General features: G+C 40.6%; 1 protein-coding gene across 2 annotated transcripts in view; it reads right to left on the minus strand.

The window, feature by feature from the left end:
- Nucleotides 1–307: 307 nt before the first annotated feature.
- Nucleotides 308–24,351, minus strand: part of wnt7bb (wingless-type MMTV integration site family, member 7Bb) — a 32,185-nt gene continuing 8,141 nt past the window's right edge. For both annotated transcript variants that reach the window (XM_046394862.1, XM_046394861.1), the window contains exons 3-4: nucleotides 6,759–7,030; nucleotides 308–2,615 (exon numbers count right to left, since the gene is read on the minus strand). In XM_046394862.1, coding sequence (XP_046250818.1) covers nucleotides 2,136–2,615; nucleotides 6,759–7,030 — 752 coding nt within the window. In that variant the 3' untranslated portion in view covers nucleotides 308–2,135. The remainder of the gene's footprint in view (nucleotides 2,616–6,758; nucleotides 7,031–24,351) is intronic.

Here is a 24,351-nt window from a genome sequence, read left to right on the forward strand (position 1 = left end):
CTTCCTGATGAAGACATTACAGCTTGTTTGTCAATGAGTGGGAGTTAAATGCTGTAACATTTTCTTGGACAAGTAGCTACAGCGCCTTACTAATTATTAGAGTTTTGGCCAGCATTCCTATCAATTATAAAAACCATGATCTTACCAAGTTAGCAGAAATGATCTGGGAATTGCTGAAACATATCTAAAAAGGAGGTTGGCTAAAATTATGAGAGAAAACAAAGGGAAACAGACCATCAATCATAATTGACAGACTGGTTCAAGTTTGACAGACTGCACTTGCTCTACTTTTTGTTTTTGTTTTTTTCCCAAAAAAAATTAAGACATTTAAAGGAATTTTATTGTCTTTACCAAAGTGGTTTAGATAATCAGGGTAAACTGTTGACTTGTTTTACAACCTTTCTCAACTTTTTAGTTATCTAAATACTTTTGTGTTTTTGTCCTGTCAGACTTCATTATGTTTCCAAATCTCAGCAATTACTTTGGTGAGTACAGTGTTATTATAACTGATAGAAATCATGTCCAAAACTCCTGAAATGGCATCCAAATCGTTATATACTAGAACTCCTTTAATGTTGTGGCAAAAAGAGCTAATCTAGCCACTACCAAAATTTTCCTGTGGCCCTAATGAAAACAAACGAGTGTAAATCATCAGACCCAAGTTAGCTTTGTGTTAATTAAAAAATAAAAAAAAGAGTGATACTTTGATCCATAATATCTTGTCTGGTGGCATATCATAAAATAATAAAAATAATCTCTTCTATATATTTTGTCATCTCAGCTATTGTATGCCTGGGTGTTTAGTTGTAACTAACCATCACTCCACTGGCCACAGCTTTTAAAATGAACTAATTAGTATCCCTCTTAAAACTAAAGGCAGACGGCAGGTTGAACTTTGACTGATATCTTAGCAATCAACTGCCAAACTGAGTCAAATGGGAGTTTATTTAGTTCTCATGAGTCGTATCTGAATAGCAAATATCAGTGCAGCACTCGACAACACGTCCAGCAATTAATCAGTTTCATGTTTAATGAATCGAGGAAGGATCTCTGCAGTTAAATGATTTTTTTCTTGCTACTGTCTATTAACTGAACTTGCAAAAGCATCCAAATAGATGCTGATGTTCAAGCGGAAAAGGACTGCAAACAAACTACGCTACAGTAAAATAGAACCAAGGTTGGAATGTGAAACACACTGTAATGATGTTCTCTTTTTTTGTTGTCAACACACCAGTAGCAGTGAAACTTTTTTTCTTTTAAAGAAAAGATTAGGTGTTTTAGGGATCAGGGGTCATTTTCTAATAGACACAAATCTTCAGTCAGTTTCTAAAAAGTACTTTTCTTTACACTTAGTACAAAAAAGACATCTCTACCCGTTAGTGCTTCGTTTTAAGATACTATAACATAAATAAACAATTTATTTTCAGTGTTCAGAACAGACAGTTCCAGTGTGACTGGAAAACTAACATACTCCACCATATTCCAGTTGGCAGCAGAGGGTTTAACAGAGTTCTCCACTCATTGGCGCTCCCCAACGCACCATGCTTTACAAAATGTTCTTCATTTCTACAAACCTCCAACATAAACCCCAGCCAATTTGGGGGGGTCATTCATGTCAAGATTCACTTTTACTCCCCTTTAGTGAAAATATGAGAAAACTTATATGAACTCATAAGTTTTCAATCAAAGGCTTGGCAAATCTCTCCCAGTCACAACCTCATCAGCTGCTGTCATTTTGATCAACTCCCAGGTTATTGTGTTTCCTCGCCATGCATGAGTCTCTTGTGAATTTAACAATTACAAATCCCACAGTGCAAAGCACAGTTCCCAACATGGGCCTCATTCATTACCTGTCGTCCCAACTTCACTGTGGATACATCAGTACATGAGCACAATCCCTATGTGACAGTAAAGGTCTGGGGTATTACCTACTGATATTTAGCATTTACTTTCTGAAAAGAAATTAGATAGATTCTGCTGTGCAAAACGATGCCATGAAGAGCTGATAGTGTAAATTCCATTCCTTTATTTCAAAATCTTCCACTGGTCCACGACACACTTTTATCTCGCTCGCTTTGAGTCTTCCTCATTCAGTTAGTATTTGGCGCCTCACTTCCTGGAAGTTCCTCACATCCTTATTTGCAGGTAAACACCTCCGTCCTCTCACTGCACGTGTTGCACTTGACGAAGCAGCACCACTGGAACTTACAATTGCACTGCCAAACTTTGGTGTACTGGTGTGTATTGTAGCCCCGCCCACAGCACATAAGGTCGCAGCCATCTGTATGTGGCGAGGTGCGGTTGCATAGGCGTCCCTGGGTGCCCACGCTCCCCGTGGCTGCGTCCTCCTCGCAGTAGTTGGGCGACCTCTCGATGTAGACAAGGTCTGTCTCCATGGGCTTGCGGTAGCCCTGAGTCTGCTTCACCTTGAGGTGGGTGGGCTGGCGCAGTCGACTAGCCCGGACTACCTCCACATGCACAGCTTCGTTGTACTTGTCCTTGAGTACGTAGCCAATCTCGCGGAACTTGGGAAGTGTAGTCCAACAGGTCTTGGTGGTGCAGGAGCCTGAGACACCATGGCACTTGCACTCTAGCTTCATCCTTTCTTCTAGTACCTGAAGAGTAATAGAGAAAACAAAATAGTTTTAGAGCTACACCAAATATTATGAGACCAAATTAGACTAGCAACCCAAAATTAATAAAAGGCATAGGATAAATCCCTTTAAAATCTGTTTACTTCAGTGGTATCCAGCTATGCAGATAAAGTTGGTTTTATTTAGCCAGGTTTTATGCAATACAATGGAAATAAATTTTATTTTAAATCAATCAAGAGTAACATGCCACTATGGATTTTGGAAGATGAAATATGTGTTAACATTAGTCTATATAACTACATTTGTGTAGAAAGGCTGTTAAAGAAAATAAAATCAAAACAGGTTATATAACAGATCAGTCAGAAGATGTGCATTTTTTTGTGCAAAAACATTTTTTATCTGCATGATTACGTGGTGATTGGGCTGTTGGCTTATACTGTAACTTCAGTGCATTTGTGCCACAGGTACTTAAATTTGAAGTGCCAACCAGACTTGTGTTCAGAGTGACAGATCTCTGTGAAGTAGGCATATCCAAACATATCTGAATTTTCAGTCATGGATGACATGCAGTTGCATGTCCTGAAGGAGAGAAAATTGCACTTACTGGTAATATTCCCTCCTGTAATTTTGTCTACCTTACCTTAACCACATTAATGACAGAGGAAAAGGCATGGATCTCATAAAGTTGTCAATCATTCTGGATAATTTCGGTCCAGACTACTGTGTCAAACAAAACAAACAAAAAAAAAAACTATTTTAAAAGCCAAACTAACTGTTTTCAACTCATCCTGACGAGATCTGAGGTTTGTTTGACTGCTCAAATGGTACTATGTTAAAGAGAGTAAAGCAATGTTGCCACATGCTTGAAAGTGTATCACAACTATACATCCAAATGCTTTTAGTCAAAGAGTCCTTTCAAATGAATTTTTTTAGGTTATGTCCATACTTAAACTTGGACTTGGCTTCTTTTTGAGGTTATCGCCGACATATGGTACACAGGGCAGATTGTTTTCCTTTTGCTACATAATCCCGCGACATATGGGAAATATTGTGTGCTGTCGTCAGTACTTACATGTCAATCCTTTGCCCTGTGGGACTAAGACCCTAAAAAAACTCAAATAAAATCTGTACCCTCTTCATATTCTCAAAGGCAAAGGAACAGAGGAAAGAGGTGGTGGACTTAAAATGGGTCATACTAATACATCTGCAATAGTCCTGACATGACTCCTTAAACTAAATTAGAACTTGATTTACTTGAATGAAGCATGTGTCATTGTTGTATAAGATATAAGTTTGGTTGGCAGGGCATTTTTCCAGTGCAGCTTTTTCCTGGCACACTGCCTCACCAGCGACAAAAGTCATCATATCTATCAGACACTGACTAAATGTAGAGCTGTTCAGAGTTGTAAGAGTTGTAGGAGTTGTTCAGTATCTCTGTCTGTCTTGTCTATGGACTCACGTGGCCACGGTTTGCCAGTCTGCGGATATTTGATTGAAAAAACATTGCCCAGACTTCATAAGAGCCAGGGTCAGCTATCAATCTTGTCTCTGATGTTGATTCAGAATGAGGATTTCCAAAAATGTATAGCCCAAAAACCACAAGGAATGCCTGGCATAAGGAGTCTGACAGATGCATGGAAACATTTACTTAAACTGTGCTGATCAAAGCCTCTGATCTGTTACTAATTAGTCCAATATGAGAAGATTCCCATCTCAAGATCACTTGTCAAACACATAGCCACGATGCAAGATGAGACCAATCTGGTGATCCGCTGGGTGTTCTTTTACATTAGGTTTGGGAAAGCAAATTAATCAAATGGTAGTGTTCTTTTTAGTCATGAGACAACAGAATCTCAGCTGGATCCAATTAGAGCCACCACTTCGTCCCTCATCAGAATCAGGATCATATTTATCAATTTATTGCTTAATATTTTGGTGGTGAGACTTTTTAAATACAAACTTCAATAGCATGTGCTAGAGCAAGAACAAAATGACCTGACCCACAATGGATAAGGAAAGCATACATGATCTATAAAATACAAATACACATCTCTGTTGACCAGGTGACAAGATATTTTAAAAGTTTTATTTTTGTGAAGACTCTTTAAATATGTATGATCCCTTATTTTTCTTAATCTGAGTACAGCAAGCAGAGTGACACAAGAAGTCAGTCAATTAAGGTAACTTGGCATTCTAGTACCATTTTACATTTTTACAATACAATAATTGTTTGCTTTTGGCCCGTGGCCATCATTGTCTTTCAGTTTTGGCCCTCCAAGGAAATAAAGCTTGGGCACCCCTGGTCTAGGATTTCCAAAAGAACATGCAAATCACGATTACACTCAAGTCTAGTAGTTGACAATCCACCAGAAGCTGTTTGATAAGTCCACCTATCCATCTATTTTCTTCTGTTTATCCATGGTCACTTCTCAATGGCAGCGAGCGCATCAAGGTATTCCAGAAGTCCCCTTCCTCGCAACTTTTTCTAGCTCTTCCTAGGGGATCCAAATGGGATAATCCCTCCAACCAGTTCTGGGTTGAACATTTGAGGTGCCAAGGAGGCATTCTAATCAGATGCCTGAAACACCTCAACTGGCTCCTTTTGATGTGAAGGAGCAAGAGGCTCAGCTTAACCACCCAACGAAGAAAATTCATTCTGGTTGCTTGTATCTGCCGTCTCAATGTTTGGGTAATTACCCACGGTAATTACTCATGACCTTTGGTGGTGTTAGAACACAGATCAATTGGTAAATCAGCAGCATTGCCTTCCGGCTCAGCTCCCTCTTCACAACAATGGTCCTGTACAGCAATGAGTCTTCAATCTGTTTAGAATGCTTCTCGGATTTTAAACTTGTTTTTTGATATCTGATAGTCACCTAGTTTGCCTCTGGGAATTAATAAAAAATATCTCATCTTATCTTATCCAGTGAAGATGCATTAAATGACTAAGTGTAAAAAACTTTGCCAAAGTGAGTGCACACCCAGCGATGGCTCAGACCTCTGTATCTTTAATAACCTGTATAAGAAAATTTTTTCTTATTTTCTGACTGTCTCAACAAAGAGGAAATCTGACTTTTGCACATCCCTCTACAATCAAAATTTCCAAATCCCAGAAGGAGAACAGCAACAGTGCCAACTCCAACCATGACAGTCCAACATGCCAGCACCCTGGCATGCAGCACAGACCCTATCAGTCTGCTGTGTTAACACCAGCATTGTCGGCGTGCTTTCACACACTGAATGGACGCAGTCAAATGGCAGTGACATGTTTTGGTATTGTGCAGAGAACTGCAATAATATCCTGTTCCTGACTTTACACTTCATAATTCCATGAAAGGAACTGGAAGGAGGGGATGGCAGTCCTCCATCTGGCAAACATCAGCTGGGCCCCATTTTCCCAGTGGACACTATAAAGCCCAAGTTATTAATTAGATCCATTTGTCAACATAACATCATCTCTTCCCTTTTATTTACCTCTCACACTCCTCTCTCTTTTTTCTGTCCCCTATGACTCTTCTGGGATGACTGATAGCAAACAAACATGTCCATAGTGACGTCTGCCAACACACTCTTAGAATGGACGCCCTCTTGAATGGAAATATATGTCACTAATTGGCTAAAGCAAAACAAGCTGCTGAAAGGCAAAGACTGGGTGATCAATCAGTCAGGACATTGGTCAATCACAGTTCTTTGTCACATGACTGCATGACTTTTAACTCTTTATCTGGGAGTGTGTGCTTTTCTGCAAAAGAACACATTAACACACGCATCTGCGCATGAACACATGCGTGTTTGTCAAGTACAGAATAATATAACATCCTTAGGAAAATTATTTCAGCTCATCTGTTTTCATTTATTCCACTTATTACAGCTTGAGTCTGATTTCCATCCTTTTGACCATCATTTCTATCACTTATGATAACACTGTACCCACAAAAAAGTCAGGAGTCAAGAAACAGAAGCGGTTAAATAACCTGCCAAGTTGTCAACAAACCTAAATATTTCAGCCACTACAACAGGAGATTAAATTTAAAAAATTGCTCAAGCTCAATTTTAAAAATGAATTTCATGATATTGTGTGCTCAAAAACTTTTTCCAATGCCCTCACTGGATCATTTCTTGAAAACCACTTCTGGCATCTGAGATTATGGAAAATCTCTTTACCTTTCTCCCTGCCTCATTGTTATGTAAGTTCATCAGGCGGCGCGGGGTCTTTTTAATCTCGCGGGCATCCACAAAGCGGCGAGAGAAATCGATTCCATATTTGATGTCAGCCGAACAGCCTCCCCACTTCCAGCCTTCCTCCTGATTGTAATACCCCTGCTTCTCCCGGTCGCAGCCACAGTGGCTCAGGTTGCCCTGACTACAGGCTGCCGTGATAGCATGGGCCACCCCTGCCGCGGTGATGGCGTAGGTGAATGCTGCTTCCCGACTGCCTGAAAGAGGAAAAAGGGATCTCTGTTAAGAAATACTTGGATGAGGTGAGATATAATCAATTAGAAGATTATCAAATCATAATTAATGACCTATATCAAAATGTGTCAGATGAAAATGACAGATCAAACAACAGATCCATCTTACCTTTGTTTGTCAGATTTAAACCCAAAATTTTTTCTATATCAGCTAAAATCAGCTTCCTAAATTGTTTTAGTAAAAAAAACAACAAAAAAAAAACAAAAAACAAAAAAAGATAATAAAGAAATTGCCATATAAAAGCAAAACCTTTTTTGGGTACTTCTGCACTGCAAACTTTCAACATGCCATTGCAGTCACATTAAGAGATTCAGTCCAGAAATTCCAAGGCTGCTACATCATCTTGATAAGCTACCAATTTTTCCTTCCCTCCCCCGAATAGCTTCCCTCCTGCACCTTGGTAGAAATGTGGTCACATTTCCGACCACAAAGTCCTTGGGCCCAGCCTGTGAGAGTGCAGTGTTGGAATTCTAGTGTGGGGAGAGCTGGTCTAGGTGCTGTCCAAAGTGCTGAATTCCTCAACAGGAGCACCTTGTACTGCTGCCCACATTGCAAACAGCTGGGGTCTGCAGGTCTTACTGCCTCACTCACACTGTTCACTCACAAGAAAGAAAACACTCTGGGGTGCAAGAGTCAGATGGTACCAAGATTGCACAAGATAAGATAAGCAGCTAAACCTAAACAGGAGATATCTTTTATTTTTCTTTTTTTTCTTTTTACCTTTGCTTTGTGTTATACTTAAGTACTGCAGTGTTAAACTCTGATATATCAAATTCATGTTATATGTGTGCTGTTATCTTTATTTTTTATTTATTTTTTTTTCATTTTTCATTTATGACAATGTGTCTCCCAAATGGAAGGATTACAATATTTGCTATGACTTGAGAATATTCTTGGACCGTCATCAAGCAAAAACAAGACAGAGTTTCAGAGTTCTGAAAAAGCAGATATTGTACAGTTACTGACATATGTTAAACAAAGAACATTTGATTAAGTACTGCAGAAAATAACGTGTGCTGCAGGTAAGTGGTAATATGACTGATTAATATGTTGATTCATTATTCAAATAGCTGACGATGTGGTTAATTTCTAAAATGTCATAACTGCAAAAATAATATTCAGAAAACCTCAGACCCCGGTGAGATGTCTTCACGTGGATAAAAACCTCATATTTGAGAGGCTGAAACAGCCATATTTTTGGCATACTTCCTTGATAAATGACCTGAACGATTTGCTATTTAGTCAGTCAATTACTTACATTTCAGTTTATCAACTAATTGTTTCAGCACTACAACAAATCACCTCTTTATCATGAAATCATGTTGTCAGATAACAGTTCTTTGCAATGTTAATCATGTATCCAAGATGAATAAAGAGCCAAAGGACTATGGTACACGTTTATCCAAAAAAAAGTCGATGTCCAAAGCCATGCCCTATCATTCCTTTTTCTAAATATCTCCTCTTCCACTCCCCTAATGGCTACAGGCGGCAGGCCTCCTCTTTTTGTTATATTACAACCCTGGTCTCCCTTCAACTGGCAGTAATCTGGTAGGGGCTGAGCAGCAGAAACAAGGCTAACCGCAGAGCAAAGAGTAATGTTTTGTAAGTCTTTGATGTATGTTGTGTAATGTACTCAGTTGCAATTGTTTGAATTTCTCTAGGTAAAGTGCATTCTTTCACTTTTTTGCACTTCAGAGAGCTAAAAGCTCCCTGATGATTTATCATTTCTTCAATGGCTTTCAGAGAAACAGCCAAGAAGTTTGTCAGATCAAACAAACTTTATTGTGGAGTTGAGATCAGCACAGCAACTCCCGTGCTGTGGACTTTTAGACTTGAGGTCACTTCAGATTTGGGTATGAAGAGTTCATAAACTGATTTATTTGTAAGTAAAGTCTGGTACCATCTAGTAAGAAGAACTGTATCATTTTCATTTATCTGGGCTCTTGGTAAATATCATCCAGTTCAATTGTTTAACAATATACTGGACTACAGTTTGCCACAAAAATGTCATTTAAAAAAAGTGCAAAGTGTAAAACGGAGCTACAGAAGTTTAGATTCTGAAGAAACACCAAAGGAAATTGAGAAGAACATTCAGAAGAATATTCAGTGCTTACAATAAATAAGCTGTCAGACATTGCAGACATACCTACAGTTGTGTCCACCAAAAACAGAAATAATATCCTAAAATGTTTACATCTGCGGCAACAAAGTAAAACAATGGATTGGAAATTGTGAGGAAACAAAAGACACCTCAGACATGAGAGAAGAACATACAGTATTGCCTGTATTATTTTGCCTGACCAAATAAACTTTTAACAATTTTAAAAGTTACTAGATGTGAAATGTTTGCTCAGATTACCTTATTTAACGGGCCCAGGCAGTGTGGTCAGAGAAAGCAAGGCTGCTAGTGTTAACTGGAGTCTTGTCTTGGCATGAATACTTTGCATAAAGCAGAACAGTAAAATGTATTTATATGATGGGGTTTATATTTGTCTATTTCCAAATTATACGGAGCTTTTTTCAGCATTTAAAACAATTAAAATTAAGCAAGTAAAAGTAACTTGCGTTCTTTATGTTCTTCTAAATAAAGCGGCCATTTCCTCTTCTTTCTTCAGAGGGACTTTTTGCACCTCTGCTTTTAGCCTCTGAGGCACTTTCTTCTGAACTCTCAGAAACATTTTCACCCAAAGCCACTGTTAATTTCCTATCTTGGCACGGGTACGGCAGAACTACTACCACGGTCACGGGTTTGCCCGGTGGGGACTGACTCACAACCACTTGCTTCTTTGGTTAGCAGCAAAGCTGAGCCCCACCAGCTTGTGGTAACATTCTGCTGCCCCCACCTCACACACACGGACGGATGCAGACGCACAGCCGTAATGTACATTCATTCACACACATACATATGCGCACAAATGTGACCGGCCACATAATAAAAATACACAACACGCTCACACACATACACAGTTAAAAACACATTTGTACACAGATGCACCACCAGAGCGTCCATGTAATGTTTAAAACAGGATAAAGGCACTTTCCAGAGAAAGGGTGGTTCCCTGAGCCATAGATGCAAGCCCATTTCTGGGCCCATTGAGCTGTGCTGCTCATGGGGAAAATGATGATGATGGGGCTTGTACTGGTTGTCACCCCCTGGTGGGTCTGGCACTGCCTAAGCTCTGCCTGGTCATAATGAAAGCCAATTACACAAGCCATGGAACTGTGGCCATCAAGACCCTCTTTTTTCTTTGTGCACTGGACCAAAGAATACATCGGAAATCAGATTTTTAGCACTTAAAGTATGCTGCTGCTGAGAGGAAATATGCGTGGAGCATTCAGTCTCCCTCTTGCATATTCCGTCAAAATCAAATTATGTGTGACACTGCTTTCAATCAAAAACATAAAAACTCAAATGAGTTATGCTTGAACTGCAGTGAAGCTTATTTTCAGGTCTGAAACCAAGTAAAATGCATGATGAATAGATTTTACATTCTGGTGCACCAAAGTCACAGAAAGCAAAAACCCAAATGTTGTGAGTGCACACAAAACAAATACACCAATTTCATCACAACCAGGAAACTTAATATTTTAACAACAGTGTTCTACTATCTTGTGTTGAATGTCATGTGTGCATCAACGTTTTACTCCCTCATGAAAGGAAGCCCCTGCTTTGCCGTGCGGTTGATGAAATGCGGAGGAGAAAAAGCACCCATAACAGCAGCAGAAAGCTCTACAGAGGCTGGCTCCAGAGCCCTGACAGCCCTCCAGGAGGAACCACCCTGGGATAGCCTCGCTAGCTGCCAGTGGAAAATTGGAGTGACCAGAAAAACCTCAATGAACTTGGAAACATCGAGGAGAGAAGAATGGGGGAATATTAAACCAGATGTCTAATGGAGTTTAGTGGCAAGTGTCTGGTACACTATCCAAGAAAGTAGGGAAGAAGATCAGCCTTGCTTCACTCAGAACAGGTACAAGGAGATCCTAAAGAGGCATAAAATATCCTGCTATATCCCTGTGTCAGGAAGTACAACTAGAGATATAGCAAGGCTACTGACTCAGTATGCCTTGGCCTTCACATTAACTGACCACACCACTTTGGACACGGGCCCCTGCTGCAATGTCTGTGTCTTTTGACCATCTGCCGAAAGTGGGACACAAAAAGACATCTCTAGATGTCGCGGCTCGCCGCTAAACTGGCAATCTGTGTTTAGAGCCGGAGGCAGGCACACCGCTAGACAAATTTCACATGACACAGCACAGGAGATTTACAACCGACGACACTATAAAGGCAGCGCTGGTGTAGCATAGGCTAGCTGATGTAGTAACACTGCCGCTGACCTCAACAGGCCTCGCTTTCTTCACTGATCACAGGCCATGGTTAGCCTGTGTTGTTGACAAGAGAGGAAAGGGAAAAGAACTGAAAGACCTTGGACAGGGGGCCGTGGGGCCCACTTGCTCTGTCCAAAATCCAACCCATTGTCAGTTTTGTTGTGTTCCCACCACATCACAAAGGAAGTCTGTTTTCTAGCTGGTGGTTTTGTATCTTATATCTTACTTTCCAATCACTGTTTTGCATTGCTGGGTCACTATCATGGCTAAACTCACCTGCACAGAGTAGTTACTGTATATGCTGTGCTTGGTGTCAGCATACTTGGCCACAAAACTTGATTCTGATTGTGACGATTAAGGTTGCACAAGAAGAAGAAGGTCTGCAGCATAAGCAAGCTGCAGTGAAGCATGCATACACAGAGCTGTAAGAGTGCTGCAGCACAGATTCAAATTAACTGCCGCAAAGATGAGGAGGATCAGATTTACAGCAGGATAAGAGAATAAATTCAGCAGACGAAAAGGGTTGGAGAGAAGGAGTTTAGGCAGGAATACTGGTGGGGGTCTTTCTGAGTCAGAGGAAAACCCACACATGCACACACATACACACACAAACACAGACCGGCAGGGCCCAGCAGTGCAGTTGAATGGCCTCGCTACACAAGACAAGCCTGTTGGTGGAGCAATGAAGGGGAAAGCTTTTAAAAGGACCCCTCATCCCGGACATGCACTCACACCCCGGGGACAGAGGAGGATTGGATTGCATAAGAAGTTACATCTCAACAACACAACAGCACACTGGAGTTTTGGAGCTTCATATCCATTATGCACAAGGGCGTCCTGTCACGGACAAATGTCACTACAGTGAACAAAGGGGAAAGTGTCACCTGCTGGTGGCCAGGAGTCTTTACACTTGTGGTGATGCTGACTGACAGTATTATTAAAGGGACAGGATTTTTTTAATTTCATCTAGTTGAAGCTGAAGTTGAAAATTCCCAAAACTAACCTGTCACTTTGCCTCAATTATCAGCCAATTACATTATTAAGGTAGGATAGCATATAAGCAAGTTTTTCTGGGGCTGTATGCAGAATCACTCACTTTAAACTCTTCAAATAAGTGCCCTAACTCAAAGCCAATAAAGTCCCTACTCTTCATTTGAAAAACAAAAACAAAACTTTTCACATTATTTTGTTTTTTAATAGCACCGATGGTTAGTATATGTCAATTAAAAGTTATCTTTCCATTCTGTACATATATAATGAAGTCATGACACCCGAATTACTGAAAACAAGCTCTAACCTACTCCATGTCGGTGCTGGAACTGTGACTCCAGGGCCTCTGGAAGGGGAAGAAAGTTGGAGGAAAACCCCTTGCTTTGTATACCAATCACTGAACTGACTAATGCACTTTCTACTACTGTTTTCCGTTCCGCTTTATGTACCGTTGCTATGAACATATGCTCCCAACAAATTATAGACAAAGTTGTGGTCCATGAGGTTTGCAGCTTGAGGAATTAGCACAGCCATGTTCCTGTACAATAAAATAATATTGTTTTACCAGAACTAGGCTCCACATTCTCAGTGTACTCACATCATGGAGCTGGGGAAGTGACACGTTTTGGCACAGACGCTCACTGTAGGGTCCCGACTTTGATTCATATAATAAGGAGGGCTTTGAAAAGTAAAGCTAAAACAATTATGAGGGTATTTAACGTTGCCGGTATTAAATGCTGAGAATCTAAGTAAGCTGCCTCCCAGGCATAGAAAATTGAGGCTGGCAGAAAGCATCTCAAAAGCATCCTTTTTCTTCCCTGATCTCCCTGAGGTGGAGATAAAGCTTTTTGACTGAATACCGAGACTTGCTAAAACAGGCACAAATCCTTCTTCCCACCCTTTCATCCTAATAATGAGACCGAATCAGGACCTCACCTGCTCAGATCTGGAAATGTAGGCCTGTATGTGCTGTACATGGTAATCATCAAGTTCATTTGAGGACAGTGTTGAGGATTTTCCTCAATTTCGATTCCATTTGACTTTGTTTCATCTTCAATGGAAACATATTTACGGAGATATAAATCAATCCCACATCGTATCATTGAAGATATCATTATCATCATCACTATAATCAGCGAGTCAAATATGCCACTGATGACATGTTTCCTTTCTCATTACAAAAGAAACCTTCAGATCTAACATTTCCATTTTCATTGATAGTCATCAAATCCTCAAATAAAGCTCCAGGTCTCTTAACATCTTCTTCCTCCTACCCGTGTCTCTTTACCTCAAGCCCACTAAACCCACAAACCCTCCCTCTCTCTGCGCTCTCACCTAAGTGGGCCAGTAGCGGTGTGATTGTTGGCACATGTAAATGTCCAGTGGCGGCCCTGCGTGTAGAGAATACAGTGATTGGCCTGGGATTGTGTGGAACAAAGCACACTGTGAGATTACAGTTGATCCTCTCGCATCCTGTTTCCTCCTGCGTCTAGCAGCACTGGCAGACACAGACAGACGCAGATCCCACCGATAACACATCACTGCGAGGTTGGGAGGGGCAAATCACACACACACACACAGGGGCCCAAGGGCCAGGGCCCACATCGACCCCAGGCCACGTCAGCAGACAGCCGGTGGGTGGGCAGGGGACAGAGAGAGAGGGATGAGGGAAAGGAGAGGGACCCGTGCTCCCGACACACCCACACAGTCTGAGACAGAGACGGAGCTGATGAATGAACAAGCAAAGGGGCCTGGCGATGATAGAGCTGTTTGGTCGAGTAGGACGAAAGGCCCCACCCTAGATCCAGACACACGTTGTGGGCAGGGGATGTGAGGCGAAACATTGGAAGAAAAAGAAAAAGAGATGACCTTTACTGAGCCATGATGACCACAGCCCACACACTGTAGAACAACAAAACATCAGACTCTCCTATCTGATAAAGTTAGGGGAAAGATCCTACACACTAGGACACATGCACATACTGTGTACACGACTGCTCTGTTTCTCTGAACTCACATAGAGGAGGGCAGAGAGGATTACGGCTACCCACATGATGATGGACTGAAAAATAGGCCTTTTATCCACCACCGTTCCACCATAACACAATGCACGCATCATTTCCACGCCGTTATCCACATGGTATCAAGTACTTGGCTGCCCCAGAGTGAATCTGCACTTTTGCTGGTAGCTCAGTACTACAATGCATCACAGATATTTTATCTTTTTGCAATACACAAGCCTTGATATAGTACCCTTTGATGATAATGCCAAATAGTTTTTTTTATCTGTAACAGAGTTGGGTGAAAGGTTACATAAACTCATCTTTTATGTAGGGTGTACAACCAACAAGAAACTACAAAGGGAAAAACCTCAGCAGCAGTGATGATTGATGGTATTTTGGGAGAGTTCACCAGTCTTCAAAGTATCCAATTGTGTGTTGTTGAAAAAACCCACTTTTGAAGAATGAGTGTTTGACTGTCTTTATGAAGCTAGTCCTGGGTATAATAGCCTTAGCCAACTAACTAAGCTCATAGCTCAAACAGTATAATGTAGTTTCTTCAAGCAAGTTTAACAGGGTCATATGCGCCTTCCTTCTTGTTATAACCACACAAAATCTAACCGGTTACATTTTATTTTTGACTGGGAAGATGTCGAAACTCAAGAATGTATACATATTGAAGTTCAGAGCCCCTCCTCCTTTCATTTCTTCTTCTGTGGTCCCTTCTTTTTATGGACAATTCCCTGTCAGACAGGTGGATGTCATTGCTTTTGGCCCATTTGTTATCTTAATCCATAACGTTATTTCTCGTATTTTTTGTTGCTTCCAACAATATTAAAACACCTGTTTTCACCTGCCAATCTACTGAGTTCAACAAAGAAGATACTTTCAGAGTAAGTGCTATCTAGCTTAAAGTTGTGACAAACATCTTGTAAACATCTTGATAATTTATTTAAAGATTAAATATCTGAGATTTTCAACTAGCTGTTTGCATCTGCTGTCAGTGGCCCAACAATGCTGTCAGGATGAAACAGCCAGTGTGTATATAGGATGGCAGAGGCAGGCAGTGGGATGTTCAATAAGTATAATAATAAATGAATAAATAAACACCAGCTTTTGACAGGACTCGAACCGCAGGCTCCTCTGTGAAGATCCTGTATTGGACCTACTCATTAATCACGTGTCGATGCGATGAGTACTAGTCAATCATAACACAGTAGGATGAGACCAAAAGGGATGCTCTTGGGAAAATAAATGAAAACACACATCTTAAAGAATTTCCCCCTCAGGGATAAATAAATAAAGGAATTCTGATTTTGCGTGACTCAGGCGCAGAATAAGGGAGCCACATGTGAATAGCCGAGTAGCTGCCATCTGATCATTCCCACCTTGTAGAAATAGACACTCTGTTTATATTTTTTTAATTTTTGTGGGAGCTGGAGCAGGAAGCAGCACTGACGTGGAGGTACTGATTCCCTAATTGTTAAACAGATGTTAGCCATAAAAACAATCCTGTGTTGACAACGTAAGTGGCTACAACTGAACAACTGATTTATTTAATTTCAAGAAAAGAATGCTCATGTTGTAGTTGAAATTGAACTTGAATGTCTGTTTTAAGATGGCATCAGCACATGATTTAAAAGGAGTTTATTGAAAAAGTTCAGCTGGTCAAACTTAATATTTCAACTTGCATTTCCTTTTACTTTGTCAAAATGAAGAAACACAGCACATGTTCTTTTGAATAGATTTTCTCGTCCGTTCATTATTAGGTCCTTAGGTTGGACTGTGATGTTGTACTTGCATTCTGCGGGGATATGATTTCACCACAAATGACCATCAACTGATTCCGAGAAGAGGAAGGAGCTCTGCCAGTCCATTTATAATCTGCTTGTATTTTGTTGTCCTCAAACCAGGAGATTGTAGTAGTGCATGCGGAGAGGAGAAATTCCTGCTATGTGGGGGGAAAGCATATGAATGGCTATTTTAAGCCTTGAACAACAAATAAAATGTGAGGATCATAATCATTAACTATGACTGCTAGTGTAATTCAGTGTATTAAATCATTGTGATTCATAGATTTTTTTTTTGCCTAAGAAAACTGTTGTGTGCGTCTGTTGTAACATGAGTTAAAATGATCTGAAATGCCAACAAAGTGTCTTTAGTGAGGGAACTGTTTAGGAATATTTAATTGACACCACAATGATTCTCAAATAAGAGCCAAAGCCAACATCGATCTTTTTGATTTAAGAATGATATTAACTAAAACAATGTAAAAAAAAAAAAAAAAGGTAAAAAGTAAACAATGCACAGATTTCCTGCTTAAGATTTAGAAACTAAGATCCAGTGCATCTATTGCCTCTATCACAATCAGTTCAAACACAAAGACTCCTTCAGTCTTCAACAAATTCAGTTTTTTAAAGAATGGTACATAACGTAAAACACAAAGACATATTCCAAAAACATCCATAAACCATATCCTCTTTGTATTCTTCTCCTCAACTGCTCCCACTGAGTACACATAAACCAAGCTTAGCACCGATCATCTGTTTGGTTCGATCTTTCCTTTCGTCTGACCGGGAGCTCCACTCGAAGGAGTTCTGCGTCTGAAGCTCTCGATCAGTTCATGCCTGGCCAGGGGTTCTTTCCACGCAAGTGGTTTTCAATGAACCTGCTGACTTAAACATCCTTTATGTGACTAGACGCTGATTTGGCCCCTGCAGCCATGCAGTCCTGGCAGGTGGGTCACCCACTGCCGTCAAAACGCTGTGAACCTCTGAGAAGGTGGGTGAAAGAGGGACTGGCTGAGAGCTCATACTATAAAGAACACATCGTCTATTCTCCAGCTTCCCTTTAACCTAAGCCTGCACATTTTACCATTCTCACATTTGTGTTTGGTAACTACTCAGACACTGCTTATCCCGTTTCCATGTTTTTAAGAGTTTCCTGCACCGCTTGGGGTAACAGCTCAGTGCCTGTCTGAGGTAAATGGGAGATGGAGAAAGAGAGAAAGGTTAAGCGAAAGTGAAAGGGAGAGAGGTATGATGTAGGTCACAGAGAAAAACAAACTCTCCCTTGCATCTTCTCTGAAAAGCCTTCTTCTTTGGAAGTAACATGAATAAAACAATGCCTTGCCAGCCATTCTGCCTAAGCATGCTAATCTCTCCTTTAAACAACAGATAAATTCCAAACATGTTTTTCAGCTTCAGTTCTTCATGCTTATAAGATACACAGAAGTATTCCCTCTGCCACAAAAGGGTCACCTGCTCAAGTGCTGCATCTATTCTTGTGCAATGAGCCAGAGGCAGCATGATTGAACTTTCGTAATATTTCACTGCCAGGACAACAAGAAACCTCTTTCAGATGAAAAGCATGAATCAGGACGGTGACAAACTGGCTGGAAAGTCAAACAGAGAGTAACCAGAGCTGGCCATTTTATGACAAGAGGGCCAGTGTTAGCCTTTGATGCTGAGTGTAACCGTTGAAAGGTGTCCATTTTCAAGCTCTAATCGCCGACATCAAGTGCATTGCAGTTTGAACAGAGCTATAAGGTGCTCATAAGCAGGTCTTTTCAGTGAAGGGCATCTCTATTACAGGTGGTTAACCAAAGGAATGTCTGATGGTACATAAGATTAGGTTGTTTTTTTTTTAACTCAGCTCAAAACATATCATCAAAGAAGGAAAAAAAGTACACATGTCTAGTAATAGTGTAAATCAATAACCAAAATCTGAATCACCATGTTTTGCTAAAGAGCAACAAGAAAATAAAGCATGTATGTTAAAGTTGAGGCATGGGGCAAAGATCGCTCACTGGATCTAAAACACCTTATTATGTGAGATGTGTAACCGAAACCACATAGGGCTGGATGTGTGGGTGAACACGCCTTAATATGCATAATAAAACTGCATCAACAAATCACAACCTTGGGATCAATCTTGATAGAAATATTTCAAATAGAATGATTCATCCAAAAAAACAAGCCAAGTATTATGATTGGAGGACTGACCACATTTGCCATTCTTATCCTGAAACCCCCTTGTTTCCCGCTGACTCGCTCGCTGACGGATTTGTCTGATTTTATTATTACTTCTTAATAGACTGCAACAAACCACTCAATAACACCCATTTCTGTTAGCACAGGATAATTCATTCCACATTTTTACAGACTGAAGATACCAACTCATGCCAGCACTAGAGCAGGGCACAGGGGGAGGACTGCTAAATCTGCTTTCGCAGAGGAAACAGAGAACCACTTAAATTGCCAGTTTCAAATCTCACTGGGAGTTTATGGTGTTGTTCTCCAATTTGTCAGTTACAGCATAATAAAGGAGCCAACACTCTTTGCAAAGAAACTGTTGAAGGACAGAGCTGCAACAAGAATGGGGATGTTTTCATTTTTCCATCAGTCCATCTACCCTCAAGTCTTGTGTTGCAGCAGCGTGTCAGGCGACAGGGACAGTGCCAGCAGAAGCCGTCTCCTGAACCGAATACACTTCTCTGTTGACAGTAGAAGAGTGAAATGGATATCAAGTGACCAGCCTTTGAAACAGAATACCTCTGCTGAATGAAGATATCTCAGGGTCTGTAATGCCCAATAACCAAACTATTAATGTGTGCTGTCTTGGAAAGCAAATGTAATACCATGGAGAAGCTCCAGAACAGAAAGACCGCCTCCAAGAGCAAGCAGCATAAGACTTGCGGTCGGCTGGTCTTTAGTTCTTGAAAAAATGCCGACATCTCCTCCCTCCAGTCCAAAACTAAGACTGGATCACAGGGTGGGGGGAAAGGTTTAGTGTTCATAATTTGGGGGATTTGAATGAAAAACTTAAATATGAGCGGAGCGGGAATAGCTTTTCCCCTGCACTTGATTATGATGATGTGGGAATTTGCAGATTCGGAGAAGGGATTGGAACATTTTGTTGAAGGGGGTGTATTCCATGATTTCATATGCCATGCTCGAGAATTCCATAATACATACGGACCCAGTCAGAAAACATGGTTACATCTTCAGTCATGAGCACAAATGTTGCGAGCTGATGGCAGCCTGACAATAAGGTGTTGAGAGAAAATGCTAAATCGCCCGCTTTTCCACAGCGTCTAACTGGCAGTGGAGTTCTGCAGTAGCTGTGGTGTCTGTGGTCTCCCACGATGACCTAGTGGGACACTGCTAAACTGAACGAGCACTGTCAGATCCCAACCGACAGGCCTCCCACCTACAGCAGCGGAGAGCTTGATCGCACTGCATTAAAATACACAAGTCAATCGCACACCTGTATCTAACAGTACATTTTACAATGTAGAAATCATCCTAAATACACTGAGAATAAAAGGCTTAAACAGCAATAATGTAAATTTCATGAAACTGAATGAACAAAAGCCTAAGAAAGTCGGGATTTGAGGAACTGCAAATAAATAAGCTGTATGTTATTGCAGGATGGGCTCATTCACCCCTATAAATGTGTAGTAACTACCCAATCCACAAACCAGGGTCAGAAAATGGGACCAACAACACAGGATCCACCCGCCAAGGGGCGAAACACCCCAACACAAATCACACTCCTGCTGCAACACTAACGCAATGTTCAACGCTGCCATCTGTGCTGTTTAACACAAGCCCACTTTGACTGGAGATTGTTGTAGCCATCGCGTTTCACCTGTCATTTCTGGTGAGTGAACATAGTAGTGGTCGGTGGCACACGTGGTTTTAAACAAGTCTGGGAGACAGAAGTGCAACATATTTTTCATATGCACAGTATGAGGATTCATTCATTTGGGCAATAATTGGATATGATACGTCTTTCACATTTTCTAAACTTAACTGCTGAGATATGTTGGCAAGCCAATATTACTAGAATCCAACATGAGCAATCACTGGTTTCGAAAAGGTCCTCAATTTAACCACATTGTCTAAACTGGTTATTTATAACTAAAACATGAGTACTGAAATAATTAACCACATTGTTCACTGTAAATGTCCTGTTGTGTGTCATTGTTGTGCAGCACTTCGCAGTTAACAGTGTAGATGATCAGAATTAACCACTGAGGTGCTTTCACTTCTTGTTCTTCTGATTCAGTGGATTAGATCATGAATATTATTACAATAGTGGTTTACTTAATTGTCTGACTACTCATCCGTGCTACCAACATCAATGAAATATTACAATAATCTAACAAAATTCAAATGTTTACTATTAGAGAAATGATCCGAGCAGCATCAATGATCAAGGGCTCTTTTTCTTTTTTTGTTTAAATAAATGTGCTATAATGGATTTGACAGAAGAGGAAGTTGCAGTCAGAGTCACCTCTGACAAATAATAAAAATAGAAAGAGTAGAGCTCTGTGAAACCACACAAAACAATAAAGCAAATATAGCAAGTAGCAAAGAAATATACATCACGAAAAGCCAGCACTGCAAAGACAAACGGGCCACAACTCAATACAGTTTTCAACAGGTATAGTAAATCATGCAAGCTAAGCAATATTGTTGTGTATGTGAGTGTGTGTGTGTGTCCACAGTCTCAGAGTTCAGCCCACTTGGACAGACAACTCACATGCTCGCTCCAGGTTTTAACACAGATCCCCACAAAAACAAATCAAATCAGGACATCCAACTTGAAACAACAGCGACTATTCGCAGTTCAGTAACAGTGATTGTTTGCGATATACAAACATCGGGTATTCATGGTGCCATTGATCAGTCCGTCAATAATCAGCCAGGTTTGCAGCAAAAGCAGCAACTCCTGGAGAAACTCCAACAAGGAAATCGTATAATCCACCAGATTATTCCTCCTCCTCCTGACACAGACTCCAAAGACAAAGAATCTGTTGCCTACAAGTTGTGTTGTCCTTGTTTTTGTTTTATTTTGTTTGTTTTTTTATGACATACACAAGTAGGCAGTGGTGGACAGAATAAAAGTACTGGGAGAACTGCAGATCCTGTTTTCAATTTTATTATTGAAAATGTAAACTCATCTCAGTCAATTTAGAATCGAAATCGTGTGTATGAATGTGTGTGTGCTCTTTGTTCAATATGCCACTGAAAGAATGAACTCAAACAGAAATTTCTTCCACGTTACTGATGCTTTTAGCTTTGCCACAAAACTTTAGGACCCTCTAACCCTAACCCTAACCTGCGAGCCGACATCCTGATCACAAAACCAGTGCATGGGCCTCTGAGCCTCAGACAGATTACTGACCAGACGAATAAGAGCTGCTCTGTGCACAGCAGTGCAGCCATCGTTGCTGCATAATATTCCAACACCGTCAAGAGGCCAAAACAATCTCCCTTTTGCCCCCTGAGGAGTGGAGGAATAAATCTATTCATTTTAAGGAGAGAGGAAAAACAAGGCACCGCTGCTTCCCTGTCACAGGAGAATCATTTTAGTACAGTGATTTGCTCAACAACAGAAGGTTTTTGCAAACTGTCAAGAAGTGAACTAATGAGTGGGATTACAGGGCAACACACAGGTGGGTCCAGGAAATATTACAAATGTTGTTCAAAACTGTATGTGAGAGGGTTTAAGTTCCTCTGCCCGGATGTGTTCTCTCAGTTCATCAAATAAACATAAAAACATTTCACGTGTACCATTTAGCTTTGATATTTATTGTAAATTACCTACATGCGTAATTCAAACATGAGAGGAGAGGGGAAGATTTGTGGTGATTATTATGGAGAACAAAAATAAGAAAAAAAGCTGAAAAATCTTCTTTGCTCATCAAAAACCCACATCCAAGACGCCTTCGTAAATCTGTCATGGGAACCCCGAGCAAAATCAAGTTCCACACTGGTCTAAAAGAAGACGTCATCATTGGACTACTTTATTGAGAGGGCCACCAAGTACCATCATTATTGGACAATAATGGCAGGCCTACAGTCATCATCCAACTGTTGTGTGCTCCATGCAGGCCCACGAAGCATTTATTTGTGTAGATCCACTATGGAAACCAAACAGAAGGAGCAAACGCGAGCATGAAATTCAGATGACGCCATTATGGGATGGAGATGTTGCATAGCCGACAAAAAGTAGAAGAGCACCCATGGGGTGAAATGGCCTCAACCTGATCTAGCACATACATGAAACTGCATGTACATTAAACAAATACACGGTGCAGATCAAATACATCAAATACTGGTCTGTGCTAAATGTGGATTTTTATACAATATTTTCTTTACTTAAACAGCGTAATACTTAAAAACACAAGCATTTAGAGAAACATGTAGCAGACACACAGATGCTTCTGAAGTGTCTAATATCATCCTGAAAAATATACAAAGAAGACCAAAAGGACGGCGAAAAGGGGATGTTGAGTGCTGAGAAAAACAACATGAGCTCCATTACAAAAGAAAGCGCCACATTCACAACAAAGAAAAATGCTTTTGGAGAGGGAGCTGGAGCTAATTCAGCAACTCCTTAAGAGAAGTGATTGTTAACAGAGCCACTGGATTAAATGCACAGCCCAACCGCGACGTAATGGCAACAAAGCATCTTCTAAATGAAAGGAAATATATAAAAGTCCCTGTAAAACAAAAGTGGTGCAAAAGAAGTTTGCGAAACGCCAAGTTTCTCAAACAAAAGCATCGTAAATGTAAATGTTTGTCTGCTTAACATCTTTTTCTGCATGTATGTGCACACTCTCATGAGCCAGCCAGGCATGGACACAACCAATTTTGCCCAATTAACAACAGATGTGTCCGTCTATTTTGGTTCGACAAGCTTTCTCTGCAATAACACCATTAGTTGTCTCCTCATTTGCGATATCATTTTTCAACTGTGCGTTTTCCCCATTAGGGCTCCAGTAGCTTTTCCATAACTTTGGCATAGCCAGCAATGGACGGCATGCTGCTAACCAACAAGCCCATTGCAGGACCTACATCAACAGAAACCAGAGCACGCTGAAGAAATACAACATTGTCAATTGAAAAGAGGACAACTCAGATGGGTTGGAATACGCAGTATATGAAGTCCTCTTGAGCAATGCCAATGTGAATGATTATACAATAGAGTCAAAGAGACTGTGTGTTGCTGGTTTGAGTTTTTGACTGTGTGATGTGTGCAGTTTGGGTTTGGCTTATGAAGAGCCATATTTCATGGGGCTCAGAGGGTCGGGGGCTGGTACCACTTTTGTGATACTCTTCTTGTACTGTTCCTTAAAACTGAGACAATAGCATGGCGCAAAACACACATTATGTAACTTCTCTTCCTTCCTCGATAGGAAAGTCACTGGTATTGATGTCAGCTTCAGTGTCACAACCAAATGACAATCAGCGATCACAGGCAGCTAAGAAAGCATGCCGCACACATCCAAGTTAGCGTCCAAGTTATAATCCCTTTTTTGTCATGTGTATTCAGTGTTCAATTATTCATTTAATTATCTGCCTGGAACAACACATGCACACACGCTTGAAGATCATTAATAACATTCAAACTCTCAAGCAATGACCTTATCCTTATTACACAACACTGCAGTCCTTAACCTCATGGACCTTTATATTCCCCTTAAATGCCTCTTTATCAGCTTCAGTATTGTGATTCGATGCTGTACAACAGTGTCTCGTATAAAGTTTTTATTCTGTTTGTTCCAGTGCATCACCGAAGCAGTACTTCACTCACATCCACCATGACTTTTTTTGATAGCTGCAACGTCAAAGTTATCTTGTACATCACTTTAGAGGCACGGACATTTAATTCAGCATGACATTTGGGGGATTTCTGAAAGATTTGGGATTTGTTTGTTGCATGTAGATCTTATTTCATTATTTTATTTTCGTTATTTTGTTCCAGCTGCTCCTAAGTGAAGTAAATGCAGCCAAGAGTTTGAACGAAGCTCTGCTACGTATTTGTCATGTTCTAACCAGCAGAATGCTGCAGGGTAGAAGACCCTAAATTGAAGTCATCCTTACCGAAGCACCTGTACGTGAACCCCTAATTCAGTCCTACTTACAACTTAAACAGGCTTGCCCCCAAAT

This window comes from Scatophagus argus, chromosome 7 (genome assembly GCF_020382885.2).
Source record: "Scatophagus argus isolate fScaArg1 chromosome 7, fScaArg1.pri, whole genome shotgun sequence".
Lineage (NCBI taxonomy): Eukaryota > Metazoa > Chordata > Actinopteri > Scatophagidae > Scatophagus > Scatophagus argus.